The following is a 24815-nucleotide window of genomic DNA, read 5'->3' on the forward strand; positions in this document are numbered from 1 at the left end:
GAGCAGCTTAAAGAAATTCAGTCGACAACAAAAGTAATGTTGTTTTTTTCTTGCCCACGATCGGGGAAATTTCTTTTTCTTCTTGTTTGACCTGCTTGCTCAGCTCTGCCTGACTGAGCAGGTCGGTCAGAGCGTGGCAGTCTATATCCCCTATCAGCCAGAGCATGGAAGTCTATATCCCCTATCAGCCAGAGCGTGGCAGTCTATATCCCCTATCAGCCAGAGCATGGAAGTCTATATCCCCTATCAGCCAGAGCATGGCAGTCTATATCCCCTATCAGCCAGAGCGTGGCAGTCTATATCCCCTATCAGCCAGAGCGTGGGAGTCTATATCCCCTATCAGCCAGAGCGTGGGAGTCTATATCCCCTATCAGCCAGAGCGTGGCAGTCTATATCCCCTATCAGCCAGAGAGTGGCAGTCTATATCCCCTATCAGCCAGAGCGTGGGAGTCTATATCCCCTATCAGCCAGAGCATGGGAGTCTATATCCCAGATTCACAATGCGCTAGACCACTGGTTCCCAAACAGTTTTTGCCGGTCACGACTCGAGTAAAAAATAAAAATCCCATTTAGTTTTCCTACATTTAAATACATAATTATATATATTTCAAACAAACAAACAAATATACTTAGTTACCCAGTGGTCTAAAGTTTAGACCACTGGGTAACTCAACACTGGAAAGCATAACGAGTCAGATGGATTCGGACATTGCTCGGTACCGATACTGAATTAGTGGTGACCTATACTCTGCAATTTACAATGTACGCATTTAGCACACGCTCTTAATCCAGAGTGACTATACAGTAAGCAAGAACAACACATGGTGATACCTCAAATACATAGAAATGGTCATCATAATTATTATATTATTATCAAGAATCCTAAGCAAGCTAATAAGAACCTAACATCCGTCTAACAGTACAATATCTTGTACAATGAAACTTATACACTATTGATAACAGGCTGTCTAGCCCATTCTGACCGGGCACCCATTTTGGTGTTAGCATCATGTTATGCTTTAGCTATTTAAAAATAGCAGATCTACAAGCTCATATCGCGCCACCGAGTGGCGCGATACGAGCTTGTAGGTCTGCTATTTTTGAAAAATCGAAGAGCGACTGACATTTCTAGAATCTGATCTCGGGTCAGAATGGGTTCATCAGACCAGCGTGTGTCCGGCGGAAACCTCGTATGAATCTGATCTCAGGTCAGAATGGGCTAGATTACATATTTTAGCGTTTGCAATACGCCTGCAAGGTCGCCGAGGCTACTTGTCCTTGTGCTATGTGTTATTCATGTCCTCACTGTATTGCATTACTGATATTATTTTAATGTTTTATGCCTTGGGTTGTTCTGCATCGCTCTGTAAAGCACTTTGAGCTGCATTTCATGTCATGAAAGGTGCTCTACAAATATGTATTATTATTATTATTATTCTGTTCTTTGGCGTTCACCTGCACTGCATCAGATTTGACCTTTTTTACAGACTATGGCTCAGTATTTTATAATCTTTCTCTCGGCCTGACACAAAAATATCAGATTTTATATGTCTGACTAGTATAAATATACTAAGGCTACTGATGATGGCCAAACGATTGAAAATATTTAGGTGAAAAAGTTCCAAAATGAGTTGAATATATATTACTGGTCAAGGCTTGTAAATAAATGCATACTAATAGGTCTGAAATGAATATTTACGATAGATAAATAACGCACGCACACACACGGAGGTCTTGAAAAGAGTGCTACTGTAATCATCCCAATGCTAATGGCGTCCCTCCCTTCTGAAGCCTGCCTTTGAACCATGACTAGTGACACTTATGAAATATTCATAATAAATATGAATACAGTAAAGAATCTATTTGTAGTAGGATCAAAGCACAGTTAGAAGCATTTAACAATGATTACATGATAGACCCCCTCATGTGGAAAGTAACTAAATACATGTACTTAAGTACTTTAGAATAATGCTCTATTGCTCTGTTACTGGAGTATATTCCCAATTTTCTGTATTTGTTACTTCTATTCCACTACATCTCATGAGGGAATATATTGCAATTTTACTCCACTACAATAATTGTTTTAAACTTCATAGTTACTATAGTTACTTTGTAGATTTTGATTGTTATTACAAAACACGTGCACTAACCACTTCAGCCCTACTGTGTGTGTGTGTGTGTGTGTGTGTGTGTGTGTGTGTGTGTGTGTGTGTGTGTGTGACGTGTGTGTGTGTGTGTGTGTGTGTGTGTGTGTGTGACGGGTGCTACACCAGAATGCTCTGCAAGCCAGAGAGTACATATTTGTGATGTCACTGATCACATGATTGTCTAGACAATGAAGCCGTGTTGGCCAGAAACCTGTGAGTCAGGAAGTAAAATCCGCTATTTAACGTGTCCCGTCATTTAATCCACCCAGAACATACTTTTTGTAAGCAAAATACTATCGTTTGGATATATCAGATGCAAACCAAGCTTGCATTTTGGTCTAAAAAGTGATTCCGAGATATGTATGTTCTAAGATGCTGTGTCCCATAGCAAGCATAAGCCATTGGAATTTTCATTTCCGCTTTCTTTTCTCGGGATCGAACTGTTATGAGGAGAAACTGGACACAGCTGAGCGAGCACCGTAATCAATTGATATAAAAAAATCACACCCGTGTGAACTGAGTGGTGCAACTCCCCCCCCCCTCTCTCTCTCTCTCTCTCTCTCTCTCTCTCATTAGCAGGCAACAGTGCAGCACTAATACTATCTCTCTCTCTGTTTCTGGCACAACAGCGCCCCTACTGGTACTCATAGTCATATACTGGTGCCCATGGCCACATAGGTGAACACACAGGTGAACACGGACATTGCTGTTCCTTGGAGTGGCTGCACCACTCAAAAAGGCGTGATAAGGCATTGTTGGCAACGGGGTACATACGGAAAAAAGGCGTCGAAAGGCGTCGTCGGTGAGTTAATGACATAGTTCAATGTTGAAAATTAACCCCCTTTAACATCAGAATACCAAGGGTGAGCCAGAAAATAGCAGCCAAGGAGAATGAGACTATAGCAGGACACTGCCAAAGGCATCAAGAACTGCCAGCCAGCAAACTATAGTGCTGTGGGATCCAACACACGGGCACCGGTCACGAGGACGTCCCACGCTAACATACGGTGGATGTACTGAAGAACGACGCAGGAGCACAAAGTACCAACAAACTGGCCAGATGTCTGGAGAACCGGGAGGACTGGAAGCGGCGATGGAGGGCTCGTCTGAGGACCACCTAGAGAGAGATTCAGACACGGTCGGCCTGCCTGTCGGGGAGCTTCGACACGTTTGTGACGCGGAACACTATGAGTCTATTCCATCGCAGTAAGGCAGTGGATCTAAGCCTTTGAACCTGGCGGGCACACACGCACGCAGACAGACACACGAACAAACACGTGTATGCATACACTCACTCCACACACGTCACGTGCACTCACAACGCAAAGCAGGTGTGCTCTTTCACACGCTGCAGACAGAGAGACGGACGGGCGGTGAAAGAGCTTCATCACACGTGGACTGAAAGATAACACAATATTGTCCCGACGCAGCATTGAGGGAACATAATGCACCTGTCTGTCTGTGGGTGTGTGTGTGTGTGTGTGTGTGTGTGTGTGTGTATGAACCTGTGTCGAGGAGGGAACATAATGCACCTGTGTGTGTGACTGTGTGACTGTATGTGCGTGCGTGCGTGCGTGCGTGCGTGCGTGCGTGCGTGCGTGCGTGCGTGCGTGCGTGCGTGTGTATGAACCTGTGTCGAGGAGGGAACATAATGCACCTGTGTGTGTGACTGTGTGACTGTGTGCGTGCGTGCGTGCGTGCGTGCGTGAGTGCGTGCGTGCGTCTGTGACACCTGTGATGATGATGAAGAGAAGCACCTGCTCATGCGTCTCCCAGCTACCCAGAGGTGGAAAGGATCCGGATACTTTTACTCACGTATACCAGGCAGATTTGATTTCGCCGATTAAAAACCGCGACGAAAAATGTTCGTCGACTGGCCTTTTATAGGAAAACTAGGAAAACTAAATGCAGACTATTATCTACAACGTCTAAAACTGAGACTAAATATATTGACAATTTCTTCCACAGATTAATACAATATATTAGGGAGAAGAGATCCAGTAGAACTAAAAGACAAGTTCGAGCGCTCGGGCACTCTGAAAATAGCAGATGTACAAGCTCACAACGCGATGAGCACTTTATACAACACTGAATAAAGAATGGCTAGCTTCCAGAGAGAGAGAGAGGGAGAGAGACTATGGCACGATCAATAGTTCGTCATTGACAGTCTAATGGTTACGTTTTTGATTTGGTGTATGTGCTCTGACAGCTAATGGAATTTGTGTCTGTATTGTTGTACTACGAGTATGATTGAAAAACCAGTCAGGTTGAAAACTGCTCGAGTTCCCCTCCCGCGTTTCGTCCATGAGCTTTAGGGCTCACCTCCTGCTCCCCCCGCAAGCTTTTCACTTAACTATTTTGTTGCTGCTATACTGTTGGCATAATTGTGGTTAAGCTGGGGAAATTGGGATTCTTGCATATTTAATTGGCTGCGGTTTGCCTTCACACTGTCATTCGCAGCAATTGGAAACGCAGCAGGGGGGACCTTTATCAATGTGTTCCATTCATAAACTATAGCCTACAGCCCTACACAGTGAAATCTATGGTGATAAAATTACACTCATAACGTGCATGTGTCGTGCTGTCTGGGACCCCCCCCCCCCCCCCTTTCTCTCTCTCTCTCTCTCTCTCTACGCACGCAGCCACCACACACTGTTCTTTTGGGCATGCAGCACAGCGCTGCATGAGCGCACTGATATAACTCCCCAGTCCCACACAGTGACAGCACTCCATGTTTACGGCACGCACAGACAGACAGAATATTATGTAGGCTATAATACACTGCAGTGTTTTTATGTGTTTTCTTAAGCAATTGATTAATGTACACGTCCTCATTTCGATCAGGGCTTCAGTCTCCTTATTCGACCACGTCTATCCACAGTAACGGGACATCTTTGCGCTGCGTAAAATATGCCTTCTCCGTCTCCAACTGTGTTCAGCTCCTCACCCGCCACATTATGTTTGCTTCATTTCCTTTATTTACTGCGTATTGCATTCACACCTGCACCGAATCGTAGTCAAGTGCGATTGGAAGCGAAGCGAAACCCACGTTTTTGGGCGGAGTAAAATGCGGTTATTTGCTGCGCATTAGGATTCGAATGAGCCTTCACACCTGCCAAACGAAGCGCACTTTCTGACAATGCGCAGCAGGATTCGTTTTAATCGCAGCAAAGCTCTCTGGTATGAATGTGACCTTAGATTCCGACTTATGGAGGTTTGAAAAGCCTAGATAATTGACACTGGGTGAAAAAAATGGCTTGCAAAATCGTGGGATCAAAATTAAAAGAAAAAAAACTAATCGAACTACACTTGGACTTGCGTTCATTATCCTTGAAGAACTGCATATAATTTAGTACACGGGAGATCAAAATCCTGACGCAGTGGAGACCCAAACATCATACGAGCGGAGGTGTGACACAATAACCAGAGACGGTATCCATCCATTGTTCATTATTTCTGCCTGACTCGTATACAGAGCAGTACTGGCTCAAGGAGATCACTCAATTATTCAGTCTTTGTATCGGAAGATGCAGTGCCAAGGATAAATCAGCTGCCCATGCTATATAACGTCTCAAGGGGGCCATAACATCCCAGATGTATACAGTATGGTATGTATATATCTACGATACATTATTGATCATTTAATGCCCGATTCTCTTATAAATAAATAAATAGTAGGCGCTAGGGATTTGGAAGAGTCCTTGCAGAATGTAAATCAATTCATGCATGTTGAAGTCAGAAATTAGGACAGACTTGGACTGGAAAGGAAGCATGAGGTGAGTCCGTTGCTCTCCCCATGTTGGCAGAGGGAGTGTATATAGCGCCCAGGATTACATTAGATAATTGACCTCCCCAGGGGGAGGCAGTGTAGAGACCAGGATTATGTGCATTGGTGGTGACAGCCCTATGAATCCTGCATTGCGATGCAGGGTCAGGAGGTTAAAAGGTCAAATATATATATATGTTGCCAGTGAGTGTGTGCGTGCGTGCGTGTGTTCGTGCGTGCGTGACAAGAACATACTGACAAGCCTGCACTGTACACAAAACGATAGACTAAATGTTAGGGAGGGACTAGTGGAGAAGAGATCCAGTAGAACTAAATGCTACGGAGGGACTAGTGGAGAAGAGATCCAGTAGAACTCAATGCTACGGAGGGACTAGTGGAGAAGAGATACAGTATAGAACTAAATGTTTAGGGAGGGACTAGTGGAGAAGAGATCCAGTATAGAACTAAATGTTTAGGGAGGGACTAGTGGAGAAGAGATCCAGTATAGAACTAAATGTTTAGGGAGGGACTAGTGGAGAAGAGATCCAGTAGAACTAAATGTTAGGGAGGGACTAGTGGAGAAGAGATACAGTAGAACTCAATGCTACGGAGGGACTAGTGGAGAAGAGATCCAGTATAGAACTAAATGTTAGGGAGGGACTAGTGGAGAAGAGATCCAGTATAGAACTAAATGTTTAGGGAGGGACTAGTGGAGAAGAGATCCAGTAGAACTAAATGTTAGGGAGGGACTAGTGGAGAAGAGATCCAGTAGAACTAAATGTTAGGGAGGGACTAGTGGAGAAGAGATCCAGTAGAACTAAATGTTAGGGAGGGACTAGTGGAGAAGAGATCCAGTAGAACTAAATGTTAGGGAGGGACTAGTGGAGAAGAGATCCAGTAGAACTAAATGCTACGGAGGGACTAGTGGTGAAGAGATCCAGTAGAACTAAATGGTTGAAATGTAGCCTAATACAGGGCTGAAGTGGTTAATGTATGTGTTGTAATAATAAACTAAATATACTGTAGGCCAAGTTTTCAAATAATTGTAGTGAAAGTACAATATTTGCCGTAAAGTAGCAGCATTTTGCAAATTGGAATTACTCAAGTAAAGTATACCTCAGAGCTGTACAGTACTTAAAGGGCCACTTCAACTCTTTTGCAACCAGAGCTTATTTTAATGATGTTTAGGACGTTTAGGATGTTTTTTTTTTTTTTATATATATATTTTAGTTATGAAGCCATGTTCATGACCAAAAACCTGTCATGAACATGGTCTCACTTCCTTCCTGGACTACAAAGTCACACCTCCACGCAGCCTCCACCCTCTCCACAAGGAGGGGAAGTGCACAGAAGCATTATGGGCATTGTAGGAATTCAGCAGTCCTGTAGTCAAACACACAGACTTCATAATTATTTTGGCCATAGGGTGCAAATTTCAATTTGCGCTGCTGTTATCTACTACACATAACTATTGACATTGAGTGACTGCAGTTTCTTCTAGCGGTGAAATGTCCCTTTAAGTATAACTTTCCACCACACTGGGTTTACTGAATACACTGAGACCATACGTGTATACATACATACATACAAGCTGCTGTGTGGTCGATTTCTTGTGTTCTTTTAAAGGCGCAGTGAAACGGAAATGGTGAACAACATGAAAATGGTGTTTCAACATGAAACACCGGTCTGAAGTTTCAGAACCAATCAGAGCGTCGCATCCCTTCAGGCGATGGGACGGTAGCTAGGGACGTTAGCTATGCTATACGCAACAGCGTGGTGTGTGTTTGTTTATAAATCATATGGTCGGCCAGCTACACCAGTTTACTGTTATGTGGCTTATTTCTACGCTATAATGTTTTCGGATACATATTTTAGCGTGATGATTAAGTTGAAACCGAGTAATACACTGTCTGGATGTTATCTGGAATGGAAATAAAAACAGAGTATTCTGTAATCAGTAGCAGCTGTGATGGACGGACGCGCAAATATGGGGAATTAAACGGGTGAGCTTCATTTTTATTGGCTTTTATCGATGTGTATCTCTACACGTCATCACGCAGCGCGTTTTCGTTTTAATAAATAAATAATGCAATCGTTTTTATGGACCTTTGATATAAAAACACACAGAAATGAGAAAAAAAAAAAAAAAGAGGCATCCATTGTTAGGTATGCCTATATGATGACCACGGATATGGTCTAAAAGTGTGAAAAACGTCTTTTTCATTTCACTGCGCCTTTAAAATCAGTAAATAAATTATACCACTCCCTACTGCGTGCACTATGATTTTCCCCACTCTGCGACTGTGGCTGTACACCCCTCACTGTTTTCTGGCCCACTCTGCGTCTGTGACTGCATACCCCTCACTGTTTTCAGCTCCCGCGTGCAGCAGGCCCTCTGAACTTAACACCTGTCTGGAAAGACTAAAATAAACACTGGAGTACCGCAGAGAAGCAAATGACAAGCAAATCCCTTTGAAACACAAGCTAGCTACTCAGCTGTTTATACCGGCATGTTTAGACCTCAAGGGCGGCAGTGCCAGTGACCTGGCCGGCTAGGGAACCGTGAGGTTCCCGGTTCGATCCCTGTGGGCTCCCCCAGAGTTAGTGTCAAAGTGTCCTTGAGCAAGTCTCTGACTGAACCCCTCCCTAATTGCTCCCGATGTGCAGGTTGGTGCCTTGCATGGTTTCCCCCGCCATCGGTGTATGAATGTAATGTGTGCGTGTGAATGGCTAAATGTAATGCACAATGTAAAAGCACTATATATATACAGACGTGTGCCATTTACCATTAACGGAAAGAGCCAAAGTACAAGCTCACAACGTGTTGCATCGCGACGCATTGTGATCTTGTAGATCGGCTATTTTCAAATTGCCGGAATGAAGTGGTTACTGTATGTTTCATAAATAATAATAATCACAATCTACAACGTATCTAGTAACTAAAGTTTTCAAATAAATGTAGTGCAATATTTGGAGATGTAATGGAGAAGTAAAAGTAGGCTATTGGAAATTGGAAATACTCCAGTAAGTATCTCAAAATGTTACTTATAGGTACTTATACTGTAGTTGTACTTTCGAGTTTCCACCACTGGCAACGGGAGTCTGACATTGAACCCAGTGCTGGTGAGTACAGAGTTCAAGAACCCAGTGCTGGTGAGTACAGAGTTCAAGAACCCAGTGTTGGTGAGTACAGAGTTCAAGAACCCAGTGTTGGTGAGTACAGAGTTCAAGAACCCAGTGCTGGTGAGTACAGAGTTCAAGAACCCAGTGCTGGTGAGTACAGAGTTCAAGAACCCAGTGTTGGTGAGTACAGAGTTCAAGAACCCAGTGCCGGTGAGTACAGAGTTGAGAGTTCAAGAATCCAGTGTGTCTCCTTATCTTCTTAGTTTACGTCCGATGCTAGGGCTATACTCTACGTTCAGACATGAATCCTAACGACGTGTATAGTAATAATTATAAGGATACAGAATACAGTCATACAGTACAACAGTAATCCTCAAATTGGATTCATGAATAATGAATGGATGTTCATTCACTATTAGTATATCAATAATTAAACAGGAATATGAATGGAATTTCAGACAGTTACATACTGATAGTTCTAACACAAAAACTGCCATCTCCCGCGGCTATATCCATGCATGCATCCATGCATATTTAATTAACACACCGTTTCCCAAGCAGTGGGCAGGGATCCATTTGTGGGTCTCGGACACATTTTTATGCAGGTCCCTTTATATTTTGTTTACTATATGCTTTTTCTTTTTTTTTTAAAGGTAGATTATACAACATTTCTATTATGTGTGTGTGTGTGTGTGTGTGTGTGTGTGTGTGTGTGTGTGTGTGTGTGTGTGTGTGTGTGTGTGTGTGTGTGTGTGTGTGTGTGTACAAACACTTTGACAGGTATCGACGTGATTGCTGTCTTTGATGCATTCAATAAACACAGCTAAACGTGTGGTTATAACGCCTCCAAATTATTTTGCCAAAATGGCAAGTGGTTGGTATTCAACCCTTGCTTCGAGTTGCTTAGTGGATTGGATGATTGTCACTCTCTCAAGGACTACACGCACGTGCACGTGCACGCACACACACACACCCCCGGAGATAACAAGGCTTACGCAAACTGCTGGAGCCACAAACATGAGTGCTGTCAGGCTTACTTCCCTGTGATACCCACACACACACACACACACACACACAGCCATTGTTTGCTTATTGTTTTAGTTTCCCTTCTCTTTTCCGAGAAAATGGGGAATCAGAGAAAGCTGGATGAAATTGTTGGAAGGAAATTGACCTTATACATTTTCTTTTGTATTTTATTTTATGTATGTAATGTCATTCCTGTCGAATGTCATGTTCAGTGTGGATCCCAGAAGATTAGATCCTAATAAAAACTGTTAACTATTAACTCTCCACTATAATCTTTCTTTTATGTTTTGTTTTATCAAACGCAATACTTCCAGGATAAACATAAGAAATCATGCACACCCATGTGAACTGAGTGTTGCAACTCCGTGTGGGGGTCCCCGGAACTTCCAGGCCCACAGGAACGCGCCCAGGGTGCCAGGCTGGTTCCGGCGTACCGCCCAACGTCCGAAACGGTGCGAGAAATGACAGAGTTACTGTGTGGGGGAATTAGCATTTAGCAGACACCTCTCCCTCCCTCTCTCTCTCTCCCCCTCCCTCCCCCCCCCCCCTCTCTCGCTCTCTGTAATTAGCAGGCAACAGTGCAAGACTATCTCTCTCTCTCTCTCTGTTTCTAGCACAACAGCGCCACTTTTGCCCCTACTGGTACTCTAAACATTGTGATATACAGGTAGGGACATAGGTTGGGACATTGCTGGTTGCCCGTTATTTAACAGTGAACCTTTTAACAGAAAACATTTCATTTTGGACTCTTGACTTCACTCTTCGTGCACTCCTTCACTCCACTCCACTCACCACTCACCCACAGGGGTCACAGATATCGAGATGTTCTGCGTGGGCGATGATTGGAGCAACAGAGGCCGCTGACAAGTCTGGAGGGGATATTGTCGTGGCCAGTGAGTGGCCTTGTTGGCCCGGGGGCACTCAAATAAAGTCTCTCTCTCTCTCTCTCTCTCTCTCTCTCTCTCTCTCTCTCTCTCTCTCTCTCTCTCTCTCTCTCACAGCAATTGAGACCGTGTACACTGGCTATTTTTAACAGGGTCCAGCAAGAGGTTAGAACTGTCACTCATGTGCTAGAGAAACAACGGGAAGTAGCAATTCGATTCGCTCTCCTCTAAGGGGATTTGAAATCAGTGGTTGGAAAATAGCAGCTTGAAAAGCCTTTAAAATGAGCCTGTGAATATATATTCTTTCACAGCAAAGGTTTTTAACTCATTATTTGCTTCTGGGGCGGGCGGGGGGGTGGGGGGGGGGGGTCCCTGGAACGACATTATTTTCAGATGGATATGGCCAATTACATATAATTGTGTAGGTCCTTGAGAGAAACACCGATACAGAAACATTAGATTTTTTTCTTTTTCGTATGGAACTTAGCCTCAAATTGCACATTCTTAACCCTTTTACTGCTGCCATTTATTGAGAAATTAGGACCTAATTCATGCCAGCATTTTTTTAATTTGAGCTCTTATTTTGAAAAGCCACATTTTGCCTCAACCGGAAGTGAGCTTATCCCTGCCAGCTTTACGTTGCCAAGACAACCTTTGTTTACATGATCGAAAAATGCCGGTACATTTTTGCACTCCACAACGTCGGCTCGTGCCGTCAAAGAAACGCTGTTTTGACCAAAAATGCCATCTGGGACAAGGAATAGGAGATACAGGCGATTGAAAGAAACGGATAGAATGGATTCTTATGGCGACGGTGAATTAATATGAACGATCCAGTGCAGTGCTAACAACAGTGCTAGCTAACCGGCTAACGTGAGTAGCATTATGGCTTGATCAATCATATGCACTAATAAAGGGCAATTGCCGAAGGGCTTCGGCAATGGCAGCAAGCGTTAATATCAAATTAATGCTTCAATTGCCGAAGGGCTTCGGCAATGGCAGGAAGACGGTTAACTGGAGTGAATAAGGATGGCCTTCTTCAAACAGTAACCAGCAGCCACCAGGTTCATTATGAGACATACATGGTGTTAAACTAAACTGTGTTGTATTTATGGAACCTACTGTGAAGCTGTCCACAAAAAAGTTTACCTAACTTTGCTACTACGGAGAAAACATGCACATGTAGTACATACAGTATGTTACTATTTCTCTCTACTCCTTGAATGCTCTTTCTTGCGGGCCTCAGTTACACATGAAAGACATGGTGCTCTCTCGCTGTCCTTGTGGGAGAGGGGTGGCAGAGCAGCTCGCAGTTCATTTTCAATGGGAGTCATGGGAGTTTTGATGAGACAAGCTTGCTCCCTGCTTGCTCCATGGGGGGGGGGGGGGGGGGGGGGGGGCAGAAGACAGCCATGGAGCAAGCGTGTCTCGTCAAAATCACGTGACTCCCATTGGAAATAAATTGCGTACATGCCAAGTGCAATTCTAGCTCTCGCACTAAATATTTAAGCCTTTTTGCAAATAATGGTCCCTTCAAGGGGGAGCACATGCTTGGACACTACAATAACAGTAATGCAGAAGGTATGATGCATGTTACCTGTGCTCTATATACTGCCTCCCCCTGGCCAGCCGGGGCGCCCTGATGGAGGGGAAAGGAACTGGTTAGAATAGCGTGTTCCTTCCACGCGCTGTCATCAAAATAACTGAGTTAACTGAGTTAATTCTTTTTTTTAAATCAGATTAAAAATGTTAATGCAATTAATGCATGCTTAGATCATTGGTTCTCCCCGGGGTCCTTGAGGGAGTTCCAGGGGTCCCCATGCTAAATGCATATTTAGGAATGAAATGGACCCTTATGTTCTGTACCTCTGAGAGTGTGTAATGGAACCAAATGGACCCTAACATTTTTCCCTGATCCATTTGGTTCCATTTGTACACTTTCAGAGTTACATGGTTGTCTAGTAGAAGAACATAGATATATTTATATATACTCCTATATTTATACCCTTGTAATTTACTGCATTGTAGTCTTCTATTGAAATATAACCATGTTAAATCATGGTGAATAAACTACAGTTCACTTTCCAGCCTTGTTGCATCCTTTAATAACCCCTAGACCTATAAGGGAATGTAACAGTGTTATTGGACGAGGGCAATACGATATATCTCCACAACTAGTCGTCGGCTTAAGTTCGGATCAGTAGGCTCTACTCGACACAAATATACTGATGTACTCATGCCAGTCGTATGGTATGGCAATGTATTAATTATTAATAAACATATTGATGTACTCATGCCAGTCGTATGGTATGGCAATGTATTAATTATTAATAAACATATTGATGTACTCATGCCAGTAGTAGTATGGTATGGCAATGTATTAATTATTAATAAACATATTGATGTACTCATGCCAGCATGAGTACATCAATATGTTTATTGTGTGTGTGTGTGTGTGTGTGTGTGTGTGTGTGTGTGTGTGTGTGTGTGTGTGTGTGTGTGTGTGTGTGTGTGTGTGTGTGTGTGTGTGTGTGTAAAATAAATGATTCATATGTGTATCATTTGACAGCCAGGCTGTTTGAACATCTTTAAGTGTGTACGCACGTGTGTACTTAACAGTTAGCTCAATTGTGCATGAACGTGTGTGTGTGTGTGTGTGTGTGTGTGTGTGTGTGTGTGTGTGTGTGTGTGTGTGTGTGTGTGTGTGTGTGTGTGCAATGTGCAGATGGGTGTGAATAGGAGATAGCTTTGAGTCATTCTGTCAGTATAAGCAAATGTTTTACCCAAGCACACACCGGCACGCACACCGGCACGCACGCACACAGACACACACACACGCACGCACACAGACACACACACACACACACACACACACACACACACACACACACACACACACACACACACACACACTTTTTGCAAGTATGCCTTCTCTTTCCATCTCTCTCTCTCTCTCTCTCTCTCTCTCTCTGTGAATATTTTAGTATTGATGACCCCATTAGAGATGATAACAGTGCAACCTCAGCATCCTCACTAAGGCACACACACACGTAACCTGACTCTCTTGATGATTGGGTGTGTGTGTGAGACTGTGAGTGTGTGCGTGCGTGCGTGCATAGGGCAGGATAGGATAGGGCAGCTGACTTTTTGGCATCGATCCAATAAATTGACATATTTTTCACATTGAACCCACTTATCAGAGTCACCGCACACACCGAAGCTTGTGCACATACATACTGCACACACGCACGCACATACGCACACAGCACGCACACATGCACACACACACACACACACACACACACATCACACAAATCACAAGGGACAACAAGCCTATATTGGCTTCCAAATCGCAGCTAGCAGGATGATGCTGCCCAGATATAGTGTATTGAATATGAAAATAGCCTATTGTCTCTCCCTATCTCTGTCTCTCTGTATCCCTCTCTCTGTCACACACACGCAGACACAGACACAGACACAGACACAGACACACACACACACACACACAATCAATCAAATCCCACAAAGATATCTCGATATCTGATGCACCGGTGACACGTCACCTTATTACTGAGTACTGACCATGTAGTCAGTCAGACTTACAGTAAGCAAGAGCAACACATGGTAATACATCAAATACATAAAAGATAGCCATCATGAATCATACGTAAGCTAAGAAGTAGAGATACTTTCCCGATACTGTATAGGTATCGGATCGGCCCTTATTTGTCATATCGGGTCATATCGGTATCTGCATTTATATGCCAGTCTAACCACCGATCCGACACAGGCGTAAGGGGTTGACACTATGGCATGACACTAATGTTGGGGCATGTGGAGTTTGCTTTGGAGTTGCCCAAACTGCAAGTGCACATTTTAGTGAGGAGTCTGCTATAAACACAACACGAGACATATAGCTAGATAGCTATAAACACAACACGAGATATATAGCTAGATAGCAATAAACACAACACGAGATATATAGCTAGATAGCTATAAACACAACATGAGATATATAGCTAGATAGCTATAAACACAACATGAGATCACGACACTGGTGTTGCTATTCGGTATCGGTATCGGCTAACACAGAAATTGAGGGATCAGATAGGAAGTGCATCCGTACTAAGAAGCTAACATCCGTCTAACACTATAGAGTGTACAGTATATGTGGCAGTGGCTCAGGGGTAAAGTGGCTGGATGGTAACCGCAAGGTTGCCAGTTCGAACCCGGGCTCCCCCAGAGTTAGTGTCAAAGTGTCCTTGAGCAAGACACTGAACCCATAATTGCGCCCGATGAGCAGCTGGAGGTCCATGTACAAAGCTCCAGTGGAGAAACGCACAGCGGATCTATCGTGGCCTTTCTTAACAAACAAATAAGGCCACTGTTTGTCGGGGTGGTGTTGCAGTCTATTGTTGCTGTATAACTCGCGTCGCCTCTCTTCTTGATTCAAATACTCACGGAGATCGGATTGTTTTGTCAGAACAAATCATATTTATTTCTCCGTCACAGAATATAAACTTGTATTCAAATAAAACAAAAAGAGCCTGTGAGCGCGGTCAACAAACTGTGAGCTTCCCCGTCTATGTCACATTCTCTCTCAGCAGGGAGTCACCTATATGTCATCAGGTGCCTAGCACCTACAAATCATTTTACAAAAGGGGAGGGGAAACCTCCATTCAGTCCATCAAATTCATAGCGTAATTAGAATAATTTAAATTACCACAAAAACATAGTTCATAGAGCAGGCAATAATAAATCTGAATAAATACAAATAATCATAATTAGAAAATGGCTCTAACAGGATCTACAGTGGAGAATAGTGCATGGGGCTGTGGCTACGAACAGACATGTGGCACACATTGACTGTAGGGCCAGCAGAAGTTGTCCATTCTGTCAGGAGGAAGAAACACTTGAACATTACGGTGCCCAAGGCTTGGTAGTCTGTTTGCGATGCTACAGAGATGGTTTAACAGTTTTAATGAAGAGCTAAATGACTAAATGTAAATTTTTGGCCAAAGTACAAAGCATCACAAAAGAGACGAGTGGGCCTGCTGAACTTTTTACTTGCGCAGCAGCGCAGGTAAAGATTAGCATCTGGCTCACTAGGAGGAACAGAATGCAAGGAGCAGGGTCAGTAGACCCAGAACTCACTAGGAGGAACAGAATGCAAGGAGCAGGGTCAGTAGACCCAGAACTCATGGCAAAAGGACTGATAACAGCTCGTCTCAGAATAGAGTTTGCCTATAAACTGATTTCCTGTCTAGAACAGTTCGTTGAGATGTGGGAACCTCTTGTGTAGCATTGAGCAAGAAGCACTGGTTTTATCTCTTTAAGAGAAGAAAAAACATGTTTTTTAATATTATTACCCATTAGTACCCAAAGCATGTAATTTCTAGAAATGTCCTGAAGAATATGTGAGTGTACACAAAAGATTAAATAAAGGCAATCAAGATAAAACGTACTATGTACAAATAAATATTGAATATAAATAGGAATTAAATAAAGGTGTAAGCTGTGTTACATTAACACTTTGAGTAATACCATCTTGTGAAACTATGAAAAGATTGTGAATTTTCTGTCAGAGATAGTTAAACATCCATATAGGAGATATTATACTTATTATTATACTTAAGTTATTATTATTATTCCAATGTTTTTGCATTCACTTATAGGCTATAAACACATTCACGACAAGTAGCAGCAATTTATTCAAATCTGTAAATGAATTAAAGTTAGTTAATTTCTATGTAGCGAAGTCATTAGCTGTAAACAGTCTCTCTCTCTCTCTGTGTGTCTGTCTCTCCCCCCCTCTCTGTGTGTGTGTGTGTGTGTGTGTGTGTGTGTGTGTGTGTGTGTGTGTGTGTGTGTGTGTGTGTGTGTGTGTGTGTGTGTGTGTGTGTGTGTGTGTGTGTGTGTGTGTCTGTCTCTCTCTCTCCTATAAACCCAGGCAACTGAGACAGTGCTGTGTAATGTCATCTGCATCAGGAAGCGCAGCACGCCAATAAAGCTAATCATAAAGCTACTGTAGCAGCCGCGTTCAAACAGAGCAGAGGATTGGAGGAACCCCAAGGATTCACATCACAGTCAAACCGTAGCCAGACGACTATTACACATTATATAATGAAACTAAAATACATTTAAAAATATCTTTACATTCAATTTGTTCGTATTTCCTTTTCTGCTAAGCAACAACAAGCTATGCTTAGATGATTTCTATTCATATTATGATACATTTGCGCGACTGTAACGACGAAACGGAAGCGGGGAGGAGGCTTCACTTGCGCTTTATATTTTACTCATGATCAGAGCTTCCGTTGCTCCAGACTGTATGTCGAAAGCATTTATATTTTACTCATGATCAGAGCTTCCGTTGCTCCAGACTGTATGACGGAAGCATTTATATTTGACTCATGATCAGAGCTTCCGTTGCTCCAGACTGTATGACCGGAAGCATTTATATTTTACTCATAATCAGAGCTTCTGTTGCTCCAGACTGTATGACAGGAAGCATTTATATTTTACTCATGATCAGAGCTTCCGTTGCTCCAGACTGTATGACCGGAAGCATTTATATTTTACTCATGATCAGAGCTTCCGTTGCTCCAGACCGTATGACGGAAGCATTGATATTGTACTCATGATCAGAGCTTCCGTTGCTCCAGACTGTATGACGGAAGCATTCATCTTTTACTCATGATCAGAGCTTCCGATGCTCCAGACTGTATGACGGAAGCATTTGTAAATTGCAAGAGGCAACAGTCTGGCCACGCGAGACTATTCAAACAGAAGAACAGGATGAAAAGTGCATCAATGTTAATAGTATTTGTAGTAGAAAACAGTAGCACAATGTGAGATTTGGACCCTATGTGTTTGACTAGGGTTTGACTGTGAGAGGGGGGAGGCTGCATGGAGTTCAGCATGGAGTTCCTGTCCAAAGTAGTCCTTTGTGGACTACTTTGTAGTCCAGGAAGGAAGTGAGACCACATATTCATGACAGGTGTATGAATGTGTGTGAACGGGTGAATGCAATGCACAATCTATGTAAAGGTGTATGAATGTGTGTGTGAATGGGTGAATGTAATGCACAATCTACCGGTATGTAAAGCTGTGTGAGTGTGTGTGTGTGTGTGTGTGTGTGTGTGTGTGTGTGTGTGTGTGTGTGTGTGTGTGTGTGTGTGTGTGTGTGTGTGTGTGTGAATGGGTGAATGTAATGCACAATCTATGTAAAGTTGTATGAATGTGTTTGTGTGAACGGGTGAATGTAATGCACAATCTATGTGTATGAATGTGTGTGTGTGAACGGGTGAATGTAATGCACAATCTATAATATGTAAAGTGCCTTGGATAAAGGCGCTACAGTATATAAATGCACCATTTCCAAAGGTCAGTCACCCCTCCGGTGGGCATAACACAGTGCACATACAGTGCAGGACAGTACGGGGAGAAAACAGATGGCAATCTTTTCTGATATGCTCCAGACATGAAACGGTAGCCAGGTACTGTATTGTGAGAGAGGGGGCGTGTCGGCTGATATGATTGGATTACAGGCAATGCCTTCAGGTTAACCCATTCTGAACGGGCACCCATTTTGGTGTTAGCATCATGTTATGCTTTATAGCTATTGAAAAATAGCAGATCTACAAGCTCATATCGCGCCACCGAGTGGCGCGATACGAGCTTGTAGGTCTGCTATTTTTGAATAATCGAAGAACGACTGACATTTTTTTAGAATCTGATCTCAGGTCAGAATGGGTTAATCAGACCAGTGTGTGTCCGGCGGAAACCTCATATGAATCTGATCTCAGGTCAGAATGGGTTAAGATGTTGAATAAATAAATAAATAAGTTTATAATTGCGGGCGCGGCGCACGTGGCGGCCTGCGTGCGTGCGTGCGTCAGGGGTGAAATGAGGTTGAGCCCGTGTGGCGAAAACAGTTTTGCAGTATCGTTTCCAAAACGTTAAAGGTATCTGCATTGAGCTACAGATGACAAACTGTAGGCATGTTGAAGTCAGAAATGAAGCGCGTAGTACATCCATCAGATCAAAACCACGGAGAGCGCCCTGGATTAGGAGAGACGAGGCATTCTTTCTCCCGCGCTAACGGCTAAGTGAACGGTAAGCTAACATGACTGAAGGCTTCGCTCTACGGTGACGGAGTGTCCGACTGAAAGAAATCTGAATACTCTCCCCTCGCCTGATATCATTGAGGACGCGCTATACGACGTGTACACACGTCCTATGAACGCGTCGATTGGGTTCCCTAGGACGCGTGGAGCCGCCCTATACGGACGGAAACAAAAAAAGCTTAAATAAAAGAATCAGCACTTTTAGTGCAGTAGGTAACCGTGTTCAAATCTGGGGTAGAAGAGGAAAGTTGCATAGTGCAGCTTTAAAGGGACACTTCACCCTTTTTGCAAAATAATATATGTTAATGACATTTAGAAGCTTTAGAATACTTCCCTGGGGGTCTTTATGTGTGTAATATGTGGTTTTAGCTATTTTAGATTGTAGCAGTGAGCCCAGTGTCTCTGATGTCATGGACACTGGTCTCACTACCTTCCTGGACTACAATTCCCATAATGCTTAGGTGCACTGCTCCTCGTTGTGGATAGTTGGAGGGCTGTCTTACAGAGACAACATGTAGTCCAGGAAGGAAGTGAGCCCAGTGTCCATGACATCAGAGACACTGGGCTCACTGCTACAATCTATAATATCTAAAACCACATATTACACACATAAAGACCCCCAGGAAAGTGTTCTAAAGCTTCTAAACGTCATTAACATATATTTTTTTGCAAAAAGGGTGAAGTGTCCCTTTAAGGTCATATACAGGGCACAGGCTGTTCAGTGTGGTCCCAACAGTCCCATGCTATCAAAGACAGCCGTATACGCTGGGGGCAGTCTGAGGGCCCTGGGCGCTACGCCCAATCAAAAGCCCCCCATGCATGTGATTCGCGCATGCGTAACGCAATCAAGAACGACACTGTTTGCGTCCGTGCGCCCAGTGAATGAACGCGCATGCGTTCATCGCACCGCCAGCACGATCGCCGCTGCTCCCATATAGAGTTATATGGTTGCTCCTATAGTTATAAGGCTGCTCCCATAGAACTATAAGGCTGCTCCCATAGAGTTATATGCAGGTTGCTCCTATAGAGTTATAAGGCTGCTCCCACAGAGTTATAAGGATGCTCCAGTATAAGGATGCTCCCATAGAACTATAAGGCCCTGTACAGGCTAAGGGTCCTGCAGGCTAAGGGCCCCATGGAGCTTTAGCCCCAGTAGCTTCCATTGTTAATCCGGGCATGGCTGGAGGCGTCCCGTTTCTGCCTCTACAGACTACGATGAAATCATCGGTCGATTTATAGCTATACAGACTACGATGAAATCATCAGTCGATTTATAGCTATACAGACTACGACGAAATCATCAGTCGATTTATAGCTATTGACGTTTTTATTTCCTCCCCACTTCCGTTTCGTCTTTAGAGTCGCACAAAATGTAGAAATCACATAAGCATATAGCTTAATCGTTGCTTAGCAGAAAAGGACAAAAAAGAAAATGTAAAGAAACTTGCTCGGACAAACATGTTGTCTTACTGAGACAACATGTAGTCCAGGAAGTTAAGTGAGATCATTGTCCATGACATCATGGACACTGCGAAAATCTAAAATATCTAAAACCACATATTTACACACATAAAGACCCCCAGGAAAGTCTAAACGTCATTCAAATATATATGTTCTCACTTTGCCACTCACTTTATCCCATTCTGACCGGGCACCCATTTTGGTGTCAGCATCATGTTATGCTTTAGCTATTGAAAAATAGCAGATCTACAAGCTCATATCGCGCCACCGAGTGGCGCGATACGAGCTTGTAGGTCTGCTATTTTTGAAAAATCGAAGAACGACTGACATTTCTAGAATCTGATCTCAGGTCAGAATGGATTAATCAGACCAGTGTGTGTCCAGTGGAAACCTCGTATGAATCTGATCTCAGGTCAGAGATGATGTCAGACTCCGGTGCTCTATAGGCCTTGCAAGGCTGACGTCACGGTAGGCTGTCACGCCTACCGGCGCCATTGTGACTGTGATGGCCTACAAGCCCTACATATTAGATCTGCATCAAGTGTATAAAGTTGGTGTTTGAGTGTTTAGTGCACAGTAGTGCTAGAGCTATTTCAGTTCGCCAAAATGGGATTTATTAAGCCTATAGACCGATTCCGTACCGGTTTCATGGTCGCAGCCTACGTATTTCCTGTAGGCGGACTCGACGTAGCTGCGGGGGTAAAACCCTCACCAGGCGCACCTCTTCCACTACAGTGAACGGCAGAGTGACTGATGTTAGTTTGCCTCAAACTTTACTCCTTTACCTGCTTTTTTACTAACACTAACATTACAAAGATGCCCAGAACATCGAGATGAACCTGTGTAGTTTATGGCTGCTCCAACAGTAGTGGCAACATAAAAATAAAATAAAAACGGAATGTCTAATATCCACGCGATGGCTGAGACCAGAGCCATTGAGTAATGGTTGAGACAAAGCAGTGAAGAATCCTGCAAGATACATAATTTCAGTCTTACCCAATACCCAATCTTACTGTTTTATGAACACAAGGCTGCTGTATTTTATACCTCATACTAAGCATTTAAAGTATGAGGTATAAAGTACAGCAGCCTTGTGTTAATAAAACAGAAATATTTGGTATTGGGTAAGACTGGCAGGAAATACGTAGGCTGCGACCATGAGACCCGCTACGGAATCGGTCTATACTAACAAGTAGGCTTCTCACCATAAAGGTAATACATAATAATCAGAATAAAGGGGATGAAATAGATAATGCACTAACAACGTTTCACCGGGGCATTCATCTCACTGCCGCCTGAGTGTGACTCTCTCTCTCTCGCGCGCTATATTATGGATCTACTATTCTCTCCCTCTCTCTGTATAGCATTGGGAGCAGGGAGTAATACTGGCTCTCTGGATAAGGGAGCGTCACTGTGTCACCCTGTGTGATCCCGGCATGTCCCCTCAGACACCCGGCATGTCCCCTCAGACACCCGGCATGTACTCAACTACAATTTTGAGGTACCGTATATTCATACTTTACTTGAGTATTTCCAATCTATTTTCCAATACTTACTTCTATAGGCCTATACTCCACTACATCTCGGATATACAAATATTGTACTTTTTACTCCACTACATTTATTTAAAAACTTTAGTTATATTTGTTACGTTGTAGATTTGGATTATTATTACAAAACATATAGCCTACATTTACCCACTTCAGCCCTATATACATTTCGGCCATTTGAAAATAGCAGATTTGAAAACTTGTGAAAGGGGACATTCTGCACTGTACTTTTTACTTTTTACTCAAGTAGGCATTTTTGGGGAATTCCGGACTTGTAACAGAGCCAGCTTTCTATTGCAGTATTGATATACTGTCACTGTGTACTTGATGCTAAAATTTATGCTTCATTGTTTACTATATGAAAACCTGTCAGTCATTCACCCTAAAACCTGTCAGTCATTCAGGTTAAAACCTATCAGTCATTCAGGCTAAAACCTGTCAGTCATTCACCCTAAAACCTGTCAGTCATTCACCCTAAAACCTGTCAGTGATTCAGGCTAAAACCTGTCAGTCATTCAGGCTAAAACCTGTCAGTCATTCACCCTAAAACCTGTCAGTGATTCAGGCTAAAACTGTCAGTCATTCATGCTAAAAACCTGTCAGTCATTCACGCTAAAACCTGTCAGTCATTCAGGCTAAAACCTGTCAGTCATTCAGGCTAAAACCTGTCAGTCATTCACCCTAAAACCTGTCAGTCATTCAGGTTAAAACCTATCAGTCATTCAGGCTAAAACCTGTCAGTCATTCACCCTAAAACCTGTCAGTGATTCACGCTAAAACCTGTCAGTCATTCCGGCTAAAACCTGTCAGTCATTCAGGCTAAAACCTGTCAGTCATTCAGGCTAAAACCTGTCAGTCATTCAGGCTAAAACCTGTCAGTCATTCCGGCTAAAACCTGTCAGTCATTCAGGCTAAAACCTGTCAGTCATTCCGGCTAAAACCTGTCAGTCATTCAGGCTAAAACCTGTCAGTCATTCCGGCTAAAACCTGTCAGTCATTCAGGCTAAAACCTGTCAGTCATTCAGGCTAAAACCTGTCAGTCATTCAGGCTAAAACCTGTCAGTCATTCACGCTAAAACCTGTCAGTCATTCCGGCTAAAACCTGTCAGTCATTCCGGCTAAAACCTGTCAGTCATTCAGGCTAAAACCTGTCAGTCATTCACGCTAAAACCTGTCAGTCATTCCGGCTAAAACCTGTCAGTCATTCAGGCTAAAACCTATCAGTCATTCAGGCTAAAACCTGTCAGTCATTCAGGCTAAAACCTGTCAGTCATTCCGTCAGTCACGCCTCATGACACTGTGACACATGACACTGTCCTCATCTGACCTCATCAAACTCTGACTGTAGGGCTATACTGCCCCCGCTGCCAACCTTAGGCCTACATCTCCATATATGGATTCCCAATACAACACATGTGAAGCTGACTGTCATCACCTGGATGATGGATCTCAACATCACGACACTGACCTCATCAGGTGTGTGAGGTGTGTCACCCCATGTGATCCCAGGCGGGCTATGTCTTCTCCTCAGACAGCATCCACACCCACACACACGCACACACACACACCCCCACACCCACACCCACACCCACACACACACACACACACACACACACACCCACAACCACACACACACCCACACCCACACACCCACCACACCCACCCACACACACACCCACCACCACCCACACACCCACACCCACACACCACAATACTCCAATGTGCTTCAAAGCAGCACCACATAACAAGAAGACCGCATACTCCTCAACAAACACCAATATGCCATCCGCACAATAGTATGCGCACGCAGGTGCATGCATTAAACACAAACAAACACACACAACTAAACAAACCTTCACGCGGCGGCGTACACACAGTCAGAAAGAAACACACACTTGACTTGACAGACAACAGCAGGCAGCAGCGACAAACAGTCACGCACGCACACACAGTCACACACACACACACACACACACACACACACACACACACTTACATGTCGGAGGACGCCGGCGGAGGAGCTTGGCTACGGCAGAGGAGCGCGTGTCCGCAGGCTTGTCCCATCGCGCATCCTGCCGTGCGTGCGGCGTGCGCCTATAGCTCCTCTCCCTCCTTCCCGTTTGTTGGTTTGAATTAAACAGCAGGGAACACTTCAACAGAACCGCGTGCATGCACGGAGTGACGGACCGGTGCGCGCGCCCGAGAGAGAGAGAGAGAGAGAGAGAGAGAGAGAGAGAGATGCCGTCTGTGTGTGTCTGTGCGTGTGTGACTGTGTGACACTGACTGTCGAGTCTGTCTGGATGATGAAGAAACTGAAGGGACGGATGGGTGTGTGCCTCTCTCTCTCTCTCTCTCTCTCTCTCTCTCTCTCTCTCTCTCTCTCTCTCTCTCTCTCTCTCTCTCCCCTGACTCGCAGGGATTGGCTGAGAGTGTAACTGATACTACAGAAGTGCAGTGTGGTCTGTGCGTGAGTGAGAGATGAAAACAGCCTGGTTGAATCTAGATGAGAGAACCATCATGGGAGGCAGTGCATGGCCGCTATACATAAAAGCGTCAACAAAAACAACAAAAAGTAGGTGGTTAACTTTTTCATGTCAAGGACCCGCTCCAAATTTACACTAATTATCCCGAAAAGATATGCCAGGGACCCCCATGAGAGAAGATCTGTGATTCTCAACCTGTCTAATTTCAAGGACCCACAGTTTGATATGCAATTAGGCTATGCATTA

General features: G+C 43.8%; 1 protein-coding gene across 1 annotated transcript in view; it reads right to left on the reverse strand.

Annotated features, from left to right (window-relative positions):
* The window catches only part of pde2a (phosphodiesterase 2A), a 267443-nt gene extending 243270 nt beyond the window's left edge, over positions 1-24173 (reverse strand). The window contains exon 1 of the mRNA XM_083773654.1: positions 24083-24173. Coding sequence (XP_083629780.1) covers positions 24083-24150 — 68 coding nt within the window. The 5' untranslated portion in view covers positions 24151-24173. The remainder of the gene's footprint in view (positions 1-24082) is intronic.
* Between the last annotated feature and the right edge of the window lie 642 nt (positions 24174-24815).

This window comes from Protomyctophum parallelum (genome assembly GCF_964188405.1).
Source record: "Protomyctophum parallelum genome assembly, chromosome: 9".
Taxonomy (NCBI): domain Eukaryota; kingdom Metazoa; phylum Chordata; class Actinopteri; order Myctophiformes; family Myctophidae; genus Protomyctophum; species Protomyctophum parallelum.